This window comes from Chlorocebus sabaeus, chromosome 3 (assembly GCF_047675955.1).
Source record: "Chlorocebus sabaeus isolate Y175 chromosome 3, mChlSab1.0.hap1, whole genome shotgun sequence".
In the NCBI taxonomy this organism is placed as follows: Eukaryota; Metazoa; Chordata; class Mammalia; order Primates; family Cercopithecidae; genus Chlorocebus; species Chlorocebus sabaeus.
Window position 1 is genome coordinate 90733665 of NC_132906.1, and position 18950 is coordinate 90752614.

Genomic DNA, 18950 nt, shown 5'->3' on the forward strand with positions numbered 1-18950 from the left:
GTGGGAATTCAGAGGCCGATGTGTGAGGCGCCAGGAGGTGATCCAGCACAGGCCATGCTGTCAATTCGTCATTCAGAACCTCTGAACTTTGCATTTAATTCTGAATAATTACAACTATTTGAAAAAGGCTTATTATTTTGGTAGAAATTTTATATTAATCCTTGGTTTTAGACTATATGAATAATTTTATGTGAAAAAAGCATATTGATTAGAGGTTTATTACTAAACAAGAAAACAAACTTTAAAAAAAAAATCATTGAGCAATTTGATAGAGTGACTAAAGCTCTAAAATAAGAGCATTTTAACCAGACGTTATGTTTCTAACTCTTAGGCATGGCTTCTATTTAAATTGAGGGATATATTTTACGTACAAGGTATCATACCAAATATCTAAAAATAATTTTTTTTAATTTGTGTTTTTCAGTCCTGATCTTAGCATATTATCAGGTTTGTCAATAAATTTAGCCAGTTAGTTTATAGCGGATAGACCCATTTTTGAAGACCAATTCTTCAAATCCCAAAGTAGTAATTATTTACATTAAAGGAGAATATAGTCATGAATTAAACCCATCAAAATACTAGATTTTTTTTGTTCTTAGTAACAGAATAAAATAAATGTTGTAAAAAGAGAAAGCGTTTTTTATTTATGTAAAACAATGTCTTTATACATGTGAAGTAACTGAAATTTATATTTGCCTAAAATTTGTTATACATACTTTATTTTTAAAATATATAAGGGAAGCCAGAGAAGGAAAGATGATTGATTCCTTTAAGAAATAGTAACTTAACAAAATAAAAAATTTAAAAAAAGAAGAGAAGAGGAAAAGGAAATAGAAGGGTAAAAAAAGAAATACAAACAAAAGCAAATGTGGCAGCCTGGGCCAGGTGGGAGCTGTTGGTGGTAGCGAATGTGTGCCCAGTTCACTTCCTGGGTGTTGACTGCAGGTCCTGATACGGGGCTCTGGTAAAGAAAGCAGCCCTTCTCTGTTGTGGCTACCAAGTGACTACCAAGCCCCCAAGTCCTCTGTTTTTAAAATAAGATCAGCTTATCAGCAGAGGTGGTATCCTCTATCAAGGTAAGAGTGATGGTGCTAGCAAAAGAGGAAACATGACCTTTCCCAAATAAGAATGGTAGGAAAGAAAGGCCTCTACAATTATAGATTCCAAGAAGAAAAAATAAACTGGACTTTTAAAACTGAAATAAACAACAGAGATGCTGTCGCCTCACCAACCTCCTGGACCTGCCATTTCATAGGCAATATATGGAAATCAGGGATAATTGATTTGTCGGAGAACCAATTGGAGCACTCTGGTGAGCCCCGAGGTAATCTTCAAATAGTTGAGGTTTATAGTACGCTTGACGTGTTCAAGTCCCCAAGAAGTCCTGCAGAGAAGCCTATTAACTTAACTCCCTGTTTCCCCAATGGGTTTCTGCTTATGTAGGGTTTTTAGACAACAGCTATTAAAGTCTCATACAATTAGTGTTCTGCTGAACATATTTCAGGAATGCTGAATATCTAAATCTAACACCATTCCTTCTCTCTCTCTGTCTTATGTGAACATATACACGTTAATATCTTATATATACACATATATATAAACTAATGAGTAAATTAGTTAATGCATAGTGCATTCTTAGTTCTATGATCTGTCTCAGTGTGTTCAACCATGTCTACCCATTAGAATCACCTGGAAAGCTTTTTAAATATTTCAATGCCTGCACCCCACTCCAATTTAATTGGTTTGGGGTCAAGCACAGACATTAGCCTTTCTTAGAAAGCTCCTCAGTTAATTCCAATGTGCAGAGAGAATTGAGAATCACTGCCCGGGGCTCTGCCTTCAGCTGGAGTCAGCTTTAATTAATCTCCTACTTTAATTATGTGATGTATATGCCATGCTCTATTATATTTTTGTTTCAGATATGTTTCACTGAGTAATAAAAATAAAGGGAGAACAGTTGGTGAAAATTTACTCAAGAAATTGTTTGTCGTTAATACAAATGATGAGCCATCTGGATAAGCAGTAAGGTTCCGTTCCTAAAGAGTGTGTTCCAGGGGTGCATAATTTTTATTAGTAAACCACTTAGCAGTGGCACTTCATGTACAAAGCATGTATTTTAATTAGAGAAGAGCAAATACTATCTAAGTGGTTACTTGGTAATTATTCATGAGCATTTATGAATACTCAGCTTTCACCCACATTCACGTCTACCCTGAGGAATACTCGGAGATCTAATTGAACCCCAAAACAACTCTACAATAGGTAGATTTGAAAAAGTAATGGTTGTTTTGCATTGAAGCCAGTGATGCCAATGATTGATGCAGATTTATGCTTCTAGGTATACGAACTGATTTGCCTGTAAAAATCTTCACTCTATCTTTCTCTGATTGTGTGGAACACACGCCCACATATGCACATTCACATACACATGCAGAGTTTAGTGAAAATAAATGAAGAATAAGGTTTTATCCACGACTTTGGCAAAACCATTTGGTTTGTAGGGTACATTTTTAAAATTTTCAGTGAGGTATCTGATACTGAGTATGTTCCTATTGTTAACCTTAGCTACATGTTCTAGTGGTTTTGAATTTCATGCCACAGTACTTCTATATTTTAACTTTGGTTCAAACAATGAGTGCTTTGAACAGTTTAGAATGAAGGCAAACTTTAAGTAAAACATTTTAATGGACACATTACGCAAAAATTATTTTGAAAAACATTCTACTTTAAACTACATATGTTTCCAGTGACTCACTACCACTCCACATCACTCTCCGCTGTTGGAAACACAAATATAGATTCAGTTCCAGAAGGCACCTTCGTAATAAAAGGTACAAATTGGAAATCAGTCCACAGGCTACTCGGTTTTACACAAGAAGCTGGAATTTTCTCTATGGGATTTCAATAATTTATTTTAAGATTTTTTTCCCCCTAGAACACAAAGAACATGAGGTTCAATAAAAGGTTCAGGTGTATTGTAAAGATCACCCTATGCCACAAAAAGAACTCACAGCTGATGCTGAAGCTTAACAATGCTAGAAGTCCAACAGAGAAGCTGTAGGTTTTATCAATCATTTTGACTAGGAGAGGAATAAATTGGGTTGCTCTATCCAAAGACACAGGCCACATCCATTTCTGTTATCCAAAGTTCGGTAGATTGCTTTAGACCTTTGTGGAAAAAAGGAAGAAACCTGAGACCTCGCTTCTTCCCATCCTTGTATTTGCCACGGTTTCATCTACATTCACACTTGGTTTCACTGTTTTGATTAAACCAGGGGATCAATTCAGTGAAGCCAATATTCAACTCAGTAAAATATCAGTAAGAAAAAAACAATTACAGTATCTGTTTTCTATTATGAGAAGCCTCAGGTCAGTCAAAACACAACAGAGGTTGTGTTCTGTAAGGCAGTCAAGGCCAGGAGGATACACTCAGATCATGATCGAAAGCAATTTTTGTACCTACAGAGCTGCAACCTATTCTGAATGCAAAATAACAAAAGAATTGTATGAAATATGTTAGAGTCATCCATGTCCATCTAAGTATTTTCAATTAGACAATCTCAAAATGAGAGGAAAACAAAATGTCATATAATGTGGGTATGTCTTGTAAATAATCAGTCACTGATTTTTTAAAATTTGGAATCATTTTTATCAAACTTCTTATCGTTTCGCACAGTAATAGACATTACTTTATTTCATGGATTCAACATTTGTTTCTCAGCAATTTGTTCCCTAAAATGTATTCCACTTAAGCACACTATCCATAAACAGTCAAATTGTTGAGGTAAAGGACGGATCTATTTGTGTTAATTTTTTGATGATTCAATGTATTTTTAATAATAACTTGAGAAGTTACAATTGTATATATCATATAGTCAAAGAATATTTTCCAATGGTTTCATTCCATAAAAGAAGTCATTTATTTTCTGTACATTTTCAGTAAATATTTCACCCCAAACTTTAATAATTTCATAGCACTTATTATTCCTTTATAACAAAATTGTCTTATTATTGGAGTTTAACAAATTATTAAAGGAATGCATCAAAATATTATTTCTGAAGCAAAGTGAAATAGTTTGAACAGTTTTTATTTCTCTTTAACAATTTTATTTTTTATTTATGATTGAAATGAAAGTGACAAGCAGATGTATTACTTTAATAGTAGGGATGCAATTGTGGACAGATGCTACATAGTTGCATGGAAAATGGTTTTTCTTTCCAAAACCATTACTGGAGATTTATAGGATAAGATAAACATAGAAACTGATCATGAAGATCTGGATCGCCTGGCATCACTTGGTTTTCATGGAATAATTCAAGAGGATAAATGTGCTAGACTGTATCAGTTACAAGAAAGAAAATATTTTTCATATGATATTTAGATACTGAATGCCACTCCTCCCTCTGCCAGCTATAATGTGCAGAATTTATTGGTCTGTGTCCATATTCAAATCGTATTTGCCTTAACAACAGCGCCTTTAAAATTAAATGTTTTATATGGTATGTTCTCATCCAAAGCGACTATTTTAATTAAGAGAAAAGATCACTGAAGTGTGAGTTTACCTAAGAAATACTTAGTTTAAAAGGTAAGGAACTTCCCACTTTGTGCATTTCTTTTGAAATCTAGTTGCCAGAAGACAGAGAGGAAAAGTTCTAGTTACCTTCTGGGCAAATAATATACAAGGAAGAAAATCCAGTAACCTTGGAGGGAGTGCTGGGGGAAGAAGGCCATATCAGGAGAGTCTCCTGGTTTATATAAATCCTCTCAAGTTCTTTAGGTTTAAAATGACTTCTAGGACCACCACAACATGGCAGGTTCTTCTTTAATTTTTAACTTAGATTTCATGTTGTAATAGAATGTTTTAGGGAAACTTCTTCTATCTACAGAAATTCATTTATCACTGAATTTAAGAAACCATCTTTTCCCATGAAGGCAGAAAGACAAGAAAAACCATTGGGAAGGGTGGTCATCATGGAGCACCATTTTTTGACCTGAAGCTAAGAATTACTTTTCTTATGATTTGGATGTCAATATGTGATATTCAGATCTTATTTTAATATGGCTATTACTTTAATATTTTGTGTGGTGTATGTCTACTATATGGTTATTCTCCACCTGTCGTGTTAATAATGAAAAAGACCATGTGCATTCATCATTAAACTAACTCCATCAGGTTGTAAGGACCTCTGCACGTTGAGCTCTCCCACCTCTGCTTCAGTCAAGGAACCCCTTGCCTGCCACCCTCTCATGCTCTCATCGCCCCGTTTCTGAAGATGTTTGAGCTAGCTACACCTACGCACAACATTCTAACCCTGGCAAGAAAGTTCTAACCCTAGAACTTTACAGCAAATCCACCCAGTCCCACGCCACATCCCCTTGTGTGTTCACACCAGTGTTCTGCTCTTTGATGTGTTTGTTTCTTCTCTGAAGAAGTTAGCCCCTGAGACTTCTTCACGTCATAAATTTCCATTCTCCCAAGTAACTGGATCTTTGAGAAAATGCCCTTTTCCATCTAGGTGCATGTAATTCTCAGTACATTACTGGCCACACCCTTAAGGGTAAGTGGGAGCTCCCTTTGGGAGAATATGGAGTGACCTGGTGCTGGTCACTTAAGAAGGTAATTTGTCTTGCCCATTGGAAGCTGTCCTTATATGGGCTAGAAGGAGGACATGAGTGCCCATCAGCAGGACCGGAACATCTAGAAGGAGCTCCTGCTTCCCAGGTGTTGTGATGACATCAGACTTGGAGAAGATTTGGGGTACATGGAAAAGAGGAACCCAGGAAGTTCTTTCTTTTCTGTGCTCTTTTTTTCCAGTCTTTCTTATTTATTTTATTTATTTGAGACAGAATCTTGCTATGTCACCCAGGCTGGAGTGCAGTGGCATGATCTCGGCTCACTGCAACCTTTGCCCCCCAAGTTCAAGTAATTCTCCTGTCTCAGCCTCCTGAGTAGCTAGGCCTACAGGCACCCGCCACCATGCCAGGCTAATTTTTGTATTGTTAGTAGAGACGAGGTTGCACTATATTGGTCAGACTGGTCTCGAACTCCTGACTTCAGGTGATCCACCTGCCTCAGCCTCCCAAAGTGCTGGGATTACAGGTGTGAGCCACCGCACCTGGCTAATATTTTGTTAATTTTTAACAAAAGCTTTGGCATTTGTTTATATTAATACAAGATATTTCTCATTAAATATCATAGATATTATTCCCTTCGCAGATGAGATCTAAGTTTCTTTCAAATGTTTTATCAGTTGTTTCCATCTAAATAAATATTGATCTGTAATTATTTTTAGTTACTGAGCACTACATATTTCTAAGTGGCTTTAAATTTTGTCTAGTATAACATAGTGGTTTAGGGTGCAGATGAGGGAGCATGAGGGTCTGTAACTCACAAAGGAAGTGGGTGTAGACAGAGAAGAGACAAGGCCCACAAACAGAGCCCCTGGACACTCCAACATGAGCAGGCAAGAGTCCATAAAGAGTTGGGAAAGGAGATAGGGAGGAAGCAGCCAGTGAGCTAGAAAGCCAAGAGTGTGTGGTGTCCTGGAGGACAGGTGAGAAAGTGCTCCATGGAAGGAGAGAAACCAACTCAGTCAAATTACGCTGCGGTGGGGATGGGTCAAGAGAAACAAATGTGAGACTTGAACACTGGATTTAGAAATGTGCACATTGCTGGCTGGGCGCGGTGTCTCACGCCTGTAATCCCAGCACTTTGGGAGGCCGAGGCAGGCGGATCACGAGGTCAGGAGATTGAGACCATCCTGGCCAACACAGTGAAACTCCGTCTCTACTAAAAATACAAAAAATTAGCCAGGCGTGGTGGCGGGAGCCTGTAGTCCCAGCTACTCGAGAGACTGAGGCAGGAGAATGGCGTGAACCTGAGAGGCAGAGCTTGCAGTGAGCCTAGATCGCACCACTGCACTAGCCTGGGCAACAGAGCGAGACTCTGTCTCCAAAAAAAAAAAAAAAAAAGAAATGCGTACATTGCTGATGAGTTCCACAAAAGCAATTTTGATGGCGCTATGGTGTCCAAAGTTTTATTAGAGTGGTTTCAAGAGGGAGTGGGAAGAGAAGAATTTGAGATAATAAGTAGAAATCAGCCGTGTGTGTGTGTGTGTGTGTGTGTGTGTGTGTTTTGATATGAAAGGAAGCAGAGAAGTAGAATAGTAGACTAGAGGGGAAGTCACATTTTATGCTGGTTAGATTTGAGTTATGGTTTAGTTTTTTAATACTTTAAAAGTTTTTTTTTTTTTTTTAAGATTAAGAAATAACGTATTTGTTTCCTCGTGGGAATGTCTTGTGCAAAGAGAAAAATTGACAGTTGGAGGAATGTGGAAAATTTTCTGATAAAGAAAATAATTTCTACAATAAAATGATTTGACTGGTGATTACTGTTTCTGAAAGAACCACCACATTCATTCTTACTCATCACTAATATGCAATCAGAAATGAGTCCCTCAAGAAATGCTTCTCTTTTCTCTGGGATCTCATGGCAAACCCAGCTTTATCTTCATTTCCTGATGAGAGCTCAAATATATTTTCCTTTTGGAAATATTTTAAGTGCTCAAATATATTTGAGACCCAACATTTATAAGTTAATATTGCAATCATACTTTTTGTTGTTTTTAACATACTTTGAATAGTTAGATGATATGGTATCAGATATATTTGACTTGTGAAATATGTGCAAGTCCATTACTGGACTTCAGTTGAAACTGACTTCTCAGGCAACGTTGTAATGCTTTATTTTGATAGACTAATTGATTGGAACCTCCCTGAGTCAATACTTTGCCAATCTGAAACTGTCATTGAACAAGTGAATATGCATTGCTGTACTATCTTGTGAAATGTTTTCTTGTTTTCTCCACAATAGCTTTGTGTCAACATGACCAATGAGAAGATGCACCACTATATCAATGAAGTGCTTTTTCTCCACGAGCAAGTGGAATGTGTACAAGAGGGAGTTACCATGGAAACAGCATATTCTCCTGGTAGCCAGAATGGAGTTTTGGACTTTTTTTTCCAGGTATTCATATAATATAATTAGATACTTAACAGGATACATGGATTTAAATATACTGGAGACAAATAATTTTCTTTCAGGGGGCCTTATTTTTGAGATATCTTTATATGTGAGGTTCTGCAGTAATTTTTCAAAATCCATTGAGGTGCACAAGTTATCTTTTTCTGAAAGGGCATTTGAAGCATCACCAATTCATTAAAAGGACAAGAAATATCAGATCATTTTGATATAGAAATATTCAATACTGTTTATTCAACATCACTAAAACTCTCCTTTTGGCAATTGTAAGTGCTTATTGTAAAAAAAAAGGACTTTTTATAAAATAATACCTAAGATTAATCACACCATAAAACAAGTTCAACAGAATCTTTTTTGCTAATTTATCTTCAAAGTTTCTAAGATTTAAAATTTGGAAAAATTGGCAGGAATAACGTATAAACACATATATAATATCAGTTAAATTAAGAGTCTCATGGCATCTGCAGGTGTTTAGAGTTCATTTTTTCTACTTTACAATGAAAAACATTTTGACCCTGTGTCTCTATCATATAAGCCAAAATCTATCACATAAACAGCAATTGTGATGTACTAATGTAAGAAAACATTATATGGATTTACTCACAATATCTCCAAGACACGTGGACGTTGTTGAAAACAGACAGCGTTCAACTAATTGGAGAATATGTCATTCTTTAGTCTGTCTTTCCATAAAGATAGATTTCTAAATTATTTTATAAATTTTTCTGATTAACACATTCTTGTTCCTGCTAGTAACTTGTCAGCATTCTTCTTTTTAAAAATTATAGCCCTCTTCCTCCAGAAAGCCCTCATAGTGACATACAGAGCCTATAATTACTTAAGGTTTAAAAATGTCTTCAAACTGGCAGGACGGTATACTTAATTGTATATGGGAAGCCTCAGGCATCCAGCACCTTCTCTCCAGCTTGCCGTGTTCTCTTCCACTGCTAACCAGGGGTCATCAGAATGAAAACTTGCATGGGCCATATTTATATTTCAAGGATTACCTATTTGTCCCTGGCCCTGAGGGGAGGGGCTGATCCAGATTTTTACCAAATCCTCCAAGTGTCTAGTACATTTTGTTGCACTCTGTAGTATCTGATGAAGGTGAAACTACGACAACCTTTCACATGGATTAGAGCCATGCAATCTCTTCTAACCCTTTACTAGTAAAGGAATTGAAGGTCATCAATCCCTTTCTTTTCTTTTGAGACAGAGTCTCCCTCTGTTGCCCAGGCTGGAGTGCAGTGGCATGATCTTGGCTCATTGCAAGCTCTGCCTCCCGGGTTCACGCCATTCTCCTGCCTCAGCCTTCCAAGTAGCTGGGACTACAGGCACCCACCACCACGCCTGGCTAATTTTTTTGTATTTTTAGTAGAGACCAGGTTTCACCATGTTAGCCAGGATGGTCTCAATCTCCTGACCTCGTGATCCGCCTGCCTCAGCCTCCCAAAGTGCTGGGATTATAGGCGTGAGTCACCATGCGCGGCCGATTAATCCCTTTCTTATGGCTTATTTCCCCAGGTTCTATTTTTGTTTTTAGGCACTTCCACAAGTTTTCAAAGTCTAAAAGGTTAATCGCCCCATTCTTTTATTGTTTTATTTCAGACATCCAGAAAATGTAACACACAAGATTTTGTTTTTAATTTGAAGACAATACAAATAATAATACTTCAAAAATGTTGCTAGTAATCAACCACCTTATCCCTGGCGAACATCATGTTGATTTTTGGAGCAGAATCCGTGAGCTCTCGGAATGTCCATCATCTTTATACTGATTCGGGGCCCTGTCTTTGAGTTACTGCAATACACATTGACCACTTTACCAAACAACTGAATATTTTCACCCCAGAGAAGACATCTGTCACTGCCCTTGAAACAGAAACAGACTTGCAGACAACCTTGCCATGGCTCATTTGTCTTTCTGCTGTGTGTCTTGTGTATGTTTGTATGTGAATCTGTAACAGTATTTACAGAAGTATCATGACCTGATGCTCAGATCAATACATGAAGGAATGATGGATAATATTGTAATATCAACATTTTACTTACTCTTCAGCAAATAGCTTGCTATTAGTTGGTGTAAGGAATTGTTTGATTTTGAAGACATCACAGATGGAACCAATGCTTGGCAAACTTCTCACATAGACCATTTTCTAGGGCTGCTCTCATATATATACACACACACACACACACATAATTTATATATTTATATATTTTATATTTATATATTATATATCTTATATAAAAATAAATGTTTATATATATCTTATATATAAATATACGTATATATTTATTCACCTTCAGCTTCTTTAGGGGACTCCTCATGGGGGCCCCCGGCCACTCTGAACTTCTTGCAATGTGCTCTATGGAACTTCATGTTGAACTAGTCCTCCCAGTAAGGGGCTTTCTTCTTCAAATTATTTTATCCAAAAACACTTTTGTGTTGGCAACAGCAGTCTCACCAGGCATTGCTGATGTCAGGTAACTTGCTAAGGTGGGTGAGCTTGCTTTTGAAGGCGTTCCTACCTCCTTTCTAGTGCCATTCTCCACTGCATTGGGCCTTCTCTTTCTTTCCTTCCCAGGGAGGTTATTTGATTTCTCGTTTTAGAGGTGGCTGTCATTGTTGCTGAGTATCTTCAAGGAGCATGCTCTGCTGTGTGAGCCCCACCAGGGGTGTGCATGTCCCGTGGCTGGCATTATTAGTTTTCATTCCCTTTGGCTGAAAGGGAGTGATCTCACCAATACAGCTCTCAGGCAATTGCAGTCTTTGGATTTTCTTTTTCTTTTCTTTTCTTTTCTTTTCTTTTCCTTTTCTTTTCTTTTCTTTTCTTTTCTTTTCTTTTCTTTTCTTTTCTTTTCTTTTCTTTTCTTTTCTTTTCTTTTCTTTCTTTGAGACTGAGTCTCGCTCTGTCACCCAGGCTAGAGTGCAGTGGCACGATCTTCGCTCACTGCAGCCTCTGCCTCCTGGGTTCAAGCAATTCTCCTGCCTCAGCCAGCCACCTGAGTAGCTGAAACTACAGATGTGTGCCACCATTTCCGGCTAATTTTTGTAGTTTTAGCAGAGACGGGGTTTCACCATGTTGGCCAGGACGGCTCTGAGGCTGCCTGTTCACTGTGATGATAGTTTCTTTTGCTGTGCAGAAGCTCTTTAGTTTAGTTAGATCCCATTTGTCAATTTGGGCTTTTGTTGCCATTGCTTTTGGTGTTTTAGACATGAAGTCCTTGCCCATGCCTATGTCCTGAATGGTATTGCCTAGGTTTTCTTCTAGGATTTTTATGGTTTTACATCTAACATTTAAGTCTCTAATCCATCTTGAATTAAATTTTGTAAAAGGTGTAAGGAAGGGATCCAGTTTCAGCTTTCTACATATGGCTAGCCAGTTTTCCCAGCACCATTTATCAAATAGGGAATCCTTTCCCCATTTCTTGTTTTTGCCACGTTTGTCAAAGATCAGATGGTTGTAAATGTGTAGTGTTATATCTGAGGCCTCTGTTCTGTTCCATTGCTCTATCTCTCTGTTTTGGTACCAGTACCATGCTGTTTTGGTTACTGTAGCCTCGTAGTATACTTTGAAGTCAGGTAGCGTGATGCCTCCAGCTTTGTTCTTTTTGCTTAGGGTTGTCTTGGCAATATGGGCTTTTTTGGGTTCCATATGAACTTTAAAGTAGTTTTTTCCAATTCTGTGAAGAAAGTCATTGGTAGCTTGATGGGGATGGCATTGAATCTATAAATTACCTTGGGCAGTATGGCCATTTTCACGATATTGATTCTTCCTATCCATGAGCATGGAATGTTCTTCCATTTGTTTGTGTCCTCTTTTATTTCACTGAGCAGTGGTTTGTAGTTCTCCTTGAAGAGGTCCTTCACATCCCTTGTAAGTTGGATTCCAAGGTATTTTATTCTCTTTGTAGCCATTGTGAATGAGAATTCACTCATGATTTGGCTCTCTGTTTGTTATTGGTGTATAAGAATGCTTGTGATTTTTGCGCACTGATTTTGTATCCTGAGACTTTGCTGAAGTTGCTTATCAGCTTAAGGAGATTTTTGGCTGAGACGATGGGGTTTTCTAAATATACGATCATGTCATCTGCAAACAGGGACAATTTGTCTTCCTATTTTCCTAATTGAATACCCTTTATTTCTTTCTCTCACCTGATTGCCTGACCAGAACTTCCGACAATATGTTCAATAGGAGTGATGAGAGAGGGCATCCCTGTCTTGCGCCAGTTTTCAAAGGAAATGCTTCCAGTTTTAGCCCATTCAGTATGATACTGGCTTTGGGTTTGTCATAAATAGCTCTCATTATTTTGAGATACATTCCATCAATACCTAGTTTATTGAGAGGTTTTAGCATGAAGGCTGTTGAATTTTGTCAAAGGCCTTTACTGCATCTATTGAGATAACCATGCGGTTTTTGTCTTTGGTTCTGTTTATGTGATGGCTTACGTTTATTGATTTGCGTATGTTGAACCAGCCTTGCATCCCAGGGATGAAGCCAACTTGATATTGGCGGATAAGCTTTTTGATGTTTTGCTGGATTAGGTTTGCCAGTATTTTATTGAGGATTTTCACATCGATGTTTATCAGGGATATTGGTCCCTGATATTGGTCTAAAATTCTCCTTTTTTGTTGTGTCTCTGCCAGGCTTTGGTATCAGGATGATGCTGGCCTCATAAAATGAGTTAGGGTGGATTCCCTCTTTTTCTATTGACTGGAATAGTTTCAGAAGGAATGGTACCAGCTCGTTTTTGTACTTGTGGTAGAATTCGACTGTGAATCCGTCTGGTCCTGGACTTTTTTTAGTGGGTAGGCTATTAATTGTTGCCTCAATTTCAGAGCCTGCTATTGGTCTATTCAGCAATTCAGCTTCTTCCTGGTTTAGTCTTGGAAGGTGTATATGCCCAGGAATTTATCCATTTCTTCTAGATTTTCTAGTTTATTTGCATAGAGATGTTTATAGTATTGTCTGATGGTAGTTTATATTTCTGTGGGATCAGTGGTGATATCCCCTTTATCATTTTTCATTCTAACTATTTTATTTTTCTCGCTTCTTTATTAGTCTTGCTAGTGGTCTATCAATTTTGTTGATCTTTTCAAAAAACAACTCCTGGATTCACTGATTTTTTGAAGGGTTTTTTTGTGTCTCTATCTCTTTCAGTTCTGCTCTGATCTTAGTTATTTCTTGCCTTCTGCTAGCTTTTGAATTTGTTTGCTCTTGCTTCTCTAGTTCTTTTAATTGGATGTTAGAGTGTCGATTTTAGATCTTGCCTGCTTCCTCTTGTGGGCCTTTAGTGCTATAAATTTCCCTCTACACACTTTAAATGTGTCCCAGAGATTCTGGTATGTTGTGTCTTTGTTTTCATTGGTTTCAGAGAACACCTTTATTTCTGCCTACATTTCATGATTTACCCAGTAGTCATTCAGGAGCAGGTTGTTCAGTTTCCATGTAGTTGTGCAGTTTTTAGTGAGTTTCTTAATCCTGAGTTCTAATTTGATTGCACTGTGGTCTGAGAGATAGTTTGTTGTGATTTCTGTTATTTTACATTTGCTGAGGAGTGCTTTACTTCCAACTATGTGGTCAATTTTGGAGTAAGTGCAGTGTCGTGCTGAGAAGAATGTGTATTCTGTTGATTTGGGGTGGAGAGTTCTGTAGATGTCTGTTAGGTCTGCTTGGTGCAGAGCTGAGTTCAAGTCCTGGATGTCCTTGTTAACCTTCTGTCTCATTGATCTGTCTAATATTGACAGTGGGATGGTAAATTCTCCCATTATTATAGTGTGGGAGTCTAAGTCTCTTTTTCAGTCTCTCAGGGCTTGCTTTATGAATCTGGGTGCTCCTGTATTGGGTGCATATATATTTATGATAGCTAGCTCTTTTTTGTTGAATCGATCCCTTTACCATTATGTCATGACCTTCTTTGTCTCCTTTGATCTTTGTTGGTTTAAAGTCTGTTTTATCAGACACTAGGATTGCAACCCCTGCTTTTTTTTGTTGTTTGTTTTCCATTTGCTTGGTAGATCTTCCTCCATCCCTTTATTTTGAGCCTGTGTGTGTATCTGCATGTGAGATGGGTCTCCTGAATACAGCATACTGAGGGGTCTTGACTCTGTATCCAATTTGCCAGTCTGTGTCTTTTAATTGGGGCATTTAGCCCATTTACATTTAAGTTTAATATTGTTATGTATGAATTTGATCCTGTCATTATGATGTGAGCTGGTTATTTTGCCAATTAGTTGATGCGGTTTCTTCCTAGCATTGATGGTCTTTACACTCTGCCATGTTTTTGCAGTGGCTGGTACCGGTTGTTCCTTTCTATGTTTAGTGATTCCTTCAGGAACTCCTGTAAGGCAGGCCTGGTGGTGACAAAATCTCTCAGCATTTACTTGTCTGTAAAGGATTTTATTTCTCCTTCACTTATGAAGCTTAGTTTGGCTAGATATGAAATTCTGGGTTGAAAATTCTTTTCTTTAAGAATGTTAAATATTGACAACCATTCTCTTCTGGCTTGTAGGGTTTCTGTCAAGAGATCCATTGTTAGTCTGACGGGCTTACCTTTGTGGGTAACCTGACCTTTCTCTGTGGCTGCCCTTAGCATTTTTCCCTTCATTTCAACCTTGTGAATCTGACAATTATGTGTCTTGGAGTTGCTTTTCTCAAGGAGTATCTTTGTGGTGTTCTCTGTATTTCCTGAATTTGAATATTGGCCTGCCTTGCTAGTTTGGGGAAGTTCTCTGGGATAATATCCTGAAGAGTATTTTCCATCTTGGTTCCATTCTCCCCATCATTTTCAGGTATGACAATCAAATGTAGATTTGGTCTTTTCACATAGTCCCATATTTCTTGGAGGCTTTATTCATTTCTTTGTACTCCTTTTTTCTCTAAACTTCTCTTCTCACTTCATTTCATTAATTTGATCTTCAATCCCTGATACCCTTTCTTCCACTTGATCAAATCGGCTACTGAAGCTTGTGCATGCATCACATAGTTCTCGTGCCATGGTTTTCAGCTCCATCAGGTCATTTAAGGTCTTCTCTACACTGTTTATTCTAGTTAGCCATTCATCTTATATTTTTTCAAGGTTTTTAGCTTCCTTGTGATGGGTTCGAACATCATCCTTCTTTAGCTCAGAGAAGTTTGTTATTACCCACTTTCTGAAACCTACTTCTGTCAGCTCATCAAAGCCATTCTCCATCCTGCTTTGTTCTGTTGCTGGTGAGGAACTGCAATCCTTTGGGGGAGAAAGGGCACTCTGGTTTTTAGAATTTTCAGCTTTTCTGCTCTGTTTTCTCCCCATCTTTGTCATTTTATCTACGTTTGGTCTTTGATGATGGTGCCCTATATGTGGGGTTTTGGTGTGGATGCCCTTTTTGTTGATGTTGATGCTATTACCTTCTGTTTGTTAGTTTTCCTTCTAACAGTCAGTTCCCTCAGCTGCAGGTCTGTTGGAGTTTGCTGGAGGTCCACTCCAGACGCTGTTTTCCTGGGTATCACCAGTGGAGGCTGCAGAACAGCAAATATTGCAGAATAGTAAATATTGCTGCTTGATCCTTCCTCTGGAAACTTCATCTCAGTGGGGCACCTGACTCTATGAGGTGTCAGTCGGCCCCTACTGGGAGGTGTCTCCAAGTTAGGCTACACAGGGGTCAGGGACCCACTTAAGCAGGTGGTCTGTCTGTCCTCAGAGCTCAAACACCGTGCTGGGAGAACCACTGCTCTCTTCAGAGCTGTCAAACAGGGATGTTTAAGTCTGCAGAAATTTCTGCTCCTTTTTGTTCAGCTATGCCCTGCCCCCAGAGGTGGAGTCTACAGAGTTAGGCGGACCTCATTCAGCTGTGGTGAGCTCCACCCAGTTTGAGCTTCCTGGCCACTTTGTTTACCTACTCAAGCCTCAGCAATGGCAGACGCCCCTCCCCCAGCCAGGTTTGCTGCCTTGCAGTTTGATCTTGGACTAACAGTGAGCAAGGCTCTGTGGGCGTTGGATCCGTTGAACCAAGCGTGGGATATAATCTCCTGGTGTGCCATTTGCAAAGACCATTGAAAAAGTGCAGTATTTGGGCAGGAGTATCCCAATTTTCCTGGTACAGTCTGTCATGGCTTCACTTGGCTAGGAAAGGGAAATCCCCTGACCCCTCCCGCTTCCTGGGTAATGTGATGCCCCACCCTGCTTCGGCTCACCCTCCATGGGCTGCACCCACTGTACGACCAGTCTCAATGAGATGAACCAGGTACCTCAGTTGGAAATGCAGAAATCACCCGTCTTCTGCGTTGATCACACTGAGAGCTGCAGACCAGAGCTGTTCCTATTCAGCCATCTTGGACATACTCTCTCTCTTTTTTTTTTTTTTCTTTTTTGAGGCAGGGTTGTATTCTGTTGTCCAGGATGGAGTGCAGTGGCATGATCATGGCTCCATGCAACGTATACCTCTTGGGCTCTAGTGATCTTCCCACCTCAGCCTCCTGAGAAGCTGGGACTACAGGCACACATCACCATGCCCAGCTAATTTCTGTATTATTATTATTATTTTTTAATAGAGATGAGGTCTTACCATATTGCCCAGGCAGGCTGGTCTTAAACTCCTGAGCTCAAGTGACCTGACTGCTTTGGCCTACCAAAGGGCTCGGATTATAGGCCTAAGCCACTGTGCCCAGCTTTGCCGTAATGTTTATGACTTAACATCCTGATGAGCTTTATTTTTTGATAAGTTTCTTGTCTCATCATAGGTGTGGAATATTTTAGATGGATTATAGGTCAAGAAAAATGACAATTTTCCTGTAGTCTGAAATTTTATTTTTCTTAATAAGATGAAAATGTACTTTTTAAATAACTACAGTATTTTAATGACATTACAATACTTTTTTTACTTATTTGTTCATTAATTTGATAAATATTATTGGGGGTCTACTTTACATCGGAGACCTGCTAGGTGGTGGGGCAGAAATAGAAATGTATTAACGTAAAGACTGATTCATTTTCTGAGTGTCTGTATGAATCTAACAAAAATATAAACAAGCATGCATGAATCATAACAAAAGTATCAAACTAAGTAATAGACAAAACAACTCCCCATCTCTTCTTAACTCTCAGAAGCCATCGGGATTTCTCGCGTTATTGGATGAAGAAAGTCAAATGATTTGGTCAATGGAATCAAATTTTCCAAAAAAGCTGCAAAGTCTCCTAGAATCCTCAAACACAAATGCGGTGTACTCCCCCGTGAAGGATGGGAATGGGAATGTTGCCCTCAAAGACCACGGTACAGCCTTTACCATCATGCACTACGCAGGAAGGGTAAGTGGCCAGAACTGCGTAATTTTTCATGTGCACTAATGATCAAAGGTCATTGGGACAAGCTCTAGAGTTGTTGATATTTTAAGTTGTGTTATTTGGATAAAAAGTACCACAAAAGGTACTTTTCTGAGTGATATTCTTTTAGCTTGATGCGGAATTAATATCTTCAGAATGATGACACACGCTGTGTGAGTCTTCTCATAATGTTTCTAGAATTATAACTTTATATGAGCAAAGGATCCCTGGATTTAATACAAAGAGCTCTGCTATAAATTTTGGAATATTATTCATAATACAGATGAACATTGGACATCTGAGTTTTCTTACCTTGAATATAGTTTTTAGTATTAAAGTATTTTTTCTTAAAGCATGTCAACTTAAGGAAGAAAGAAAGCCACTCTCTCAGATCTTTCCCAGTTCTCTAACCAGCTTTGTAAAACATGCTTCTTACTTCAACACCTTCAAGGACTTCCTCTTACCTATATAAAAATTATCATTCTCCTTAGTCCACGCTGATATCAGGCTTCTCCAAGCTGATCATAATTTTTCTTTTCATTTCTTACCTGTCAGAACTCCCCTGTGCAAGATCTCTGTTCAGGTTATTTTTCTAATCCACTCATTTTTTCTGCATTTTCAGCCTCCCTTAAACTCCTTTACATTAAGCTTGAAATATCCTCCTTGTCTTCTTAACAAGATCAAATTTCATCCAACTTTCAGTATTAAATCCATGTTCATTTATCCTCAGTCCAAATCCCAGCTGTAGTTAGTGTCTCCTGCTTTTGCATGTACAGCTCTCTGTCTCCTACTCTTACTCCTTTGACCCCACTTAGTACAGATGGCGTGCTAGAGGGTAAAATCTCTTACCGCTGGCTTATAGTGTGTTTCAGTTCATTTCGACCAGTGTTTCCAGAGACTCTGTGTTATGCCAAAGAAGGAGAATTCGAAAATCAAAGATGAGCAAAGCCTATTCCTTGCCCTCAAATATCTCAGCTTCAAATAGGGAAAGGCAAATGAACAAATATTAATATGAATAAAGTATTATATTGATATAATAATATCAACAAATGTATATATTACCATAGGGAAGGAAGCAATTAGTGGCTTAAAAAATGTGTAGAGATGCTTTCCAAACCCAGACCTTCAAGGGTGATTGAGAGCTCACTAATTATAAAAGAGTGGGGGGACATTCTTGTAAAGACATATAATTTTGATTCAGGATTCAGTTGTATAGGACAGAATCCACTCCTCTACCTATTTAAGCAGAAAATAATCTAGTTTGAGAAAATAATCATTGGGAGACTCTAAGTTGAACTTTCAGGAATGACATTACAAGCACACCACAGAACAGAGTTACTAAGACAGTTACAGCCTTATCTTAGATCAGGAATCCTCTAGCCAAACTGAGAAGCTGCTGCTACAGTTGCTGATTCTGTTACTGCTCCCACCTGCACAAGTAGCATGTGTAAACCCTAGCACTCAACATCAAAGGAGGAAGGGACTAGGCTTGGAGATTCCCACTGCAAGGGAAAATCATCTTCACGGAGGCTCACCCGGTAACACAGCAGAAGTGTGGTTCTCACTCCGTCTACCTCTGAGTCTTGTGCCATCACACCAGACTAG

At 38.5% G+C, this 18950-nt stretch overlaps 1 protein-coding gene across 4 annotated transcripts in view; it reads left to right on the forward strand.

Annotated features, from left to right (window-relative positions):
• MYO16 (myosin XVI) overlaps positions 1–18950 on the forward strand; it is a 702722-nt gene that overhangs the window by 492921 nt on the left and 190851 nt on the right. For all 4 annotated transcript variants that reach the window (XM_073014491.1, XM_073014490.1, XM_007960876.3 and 1 more), the window contains exons 22-23: positions 7875–8027; positions 17130–17330. In XM_073014491.1, the coding sequence (XP_072870592.1) occupies positions 7875–8027; positions 17130–17330 (354 nt within the window). The remainder of the gene's footprint in view (positions 1–7874; positions 8028–17129; positions 17331–18950) is intronic.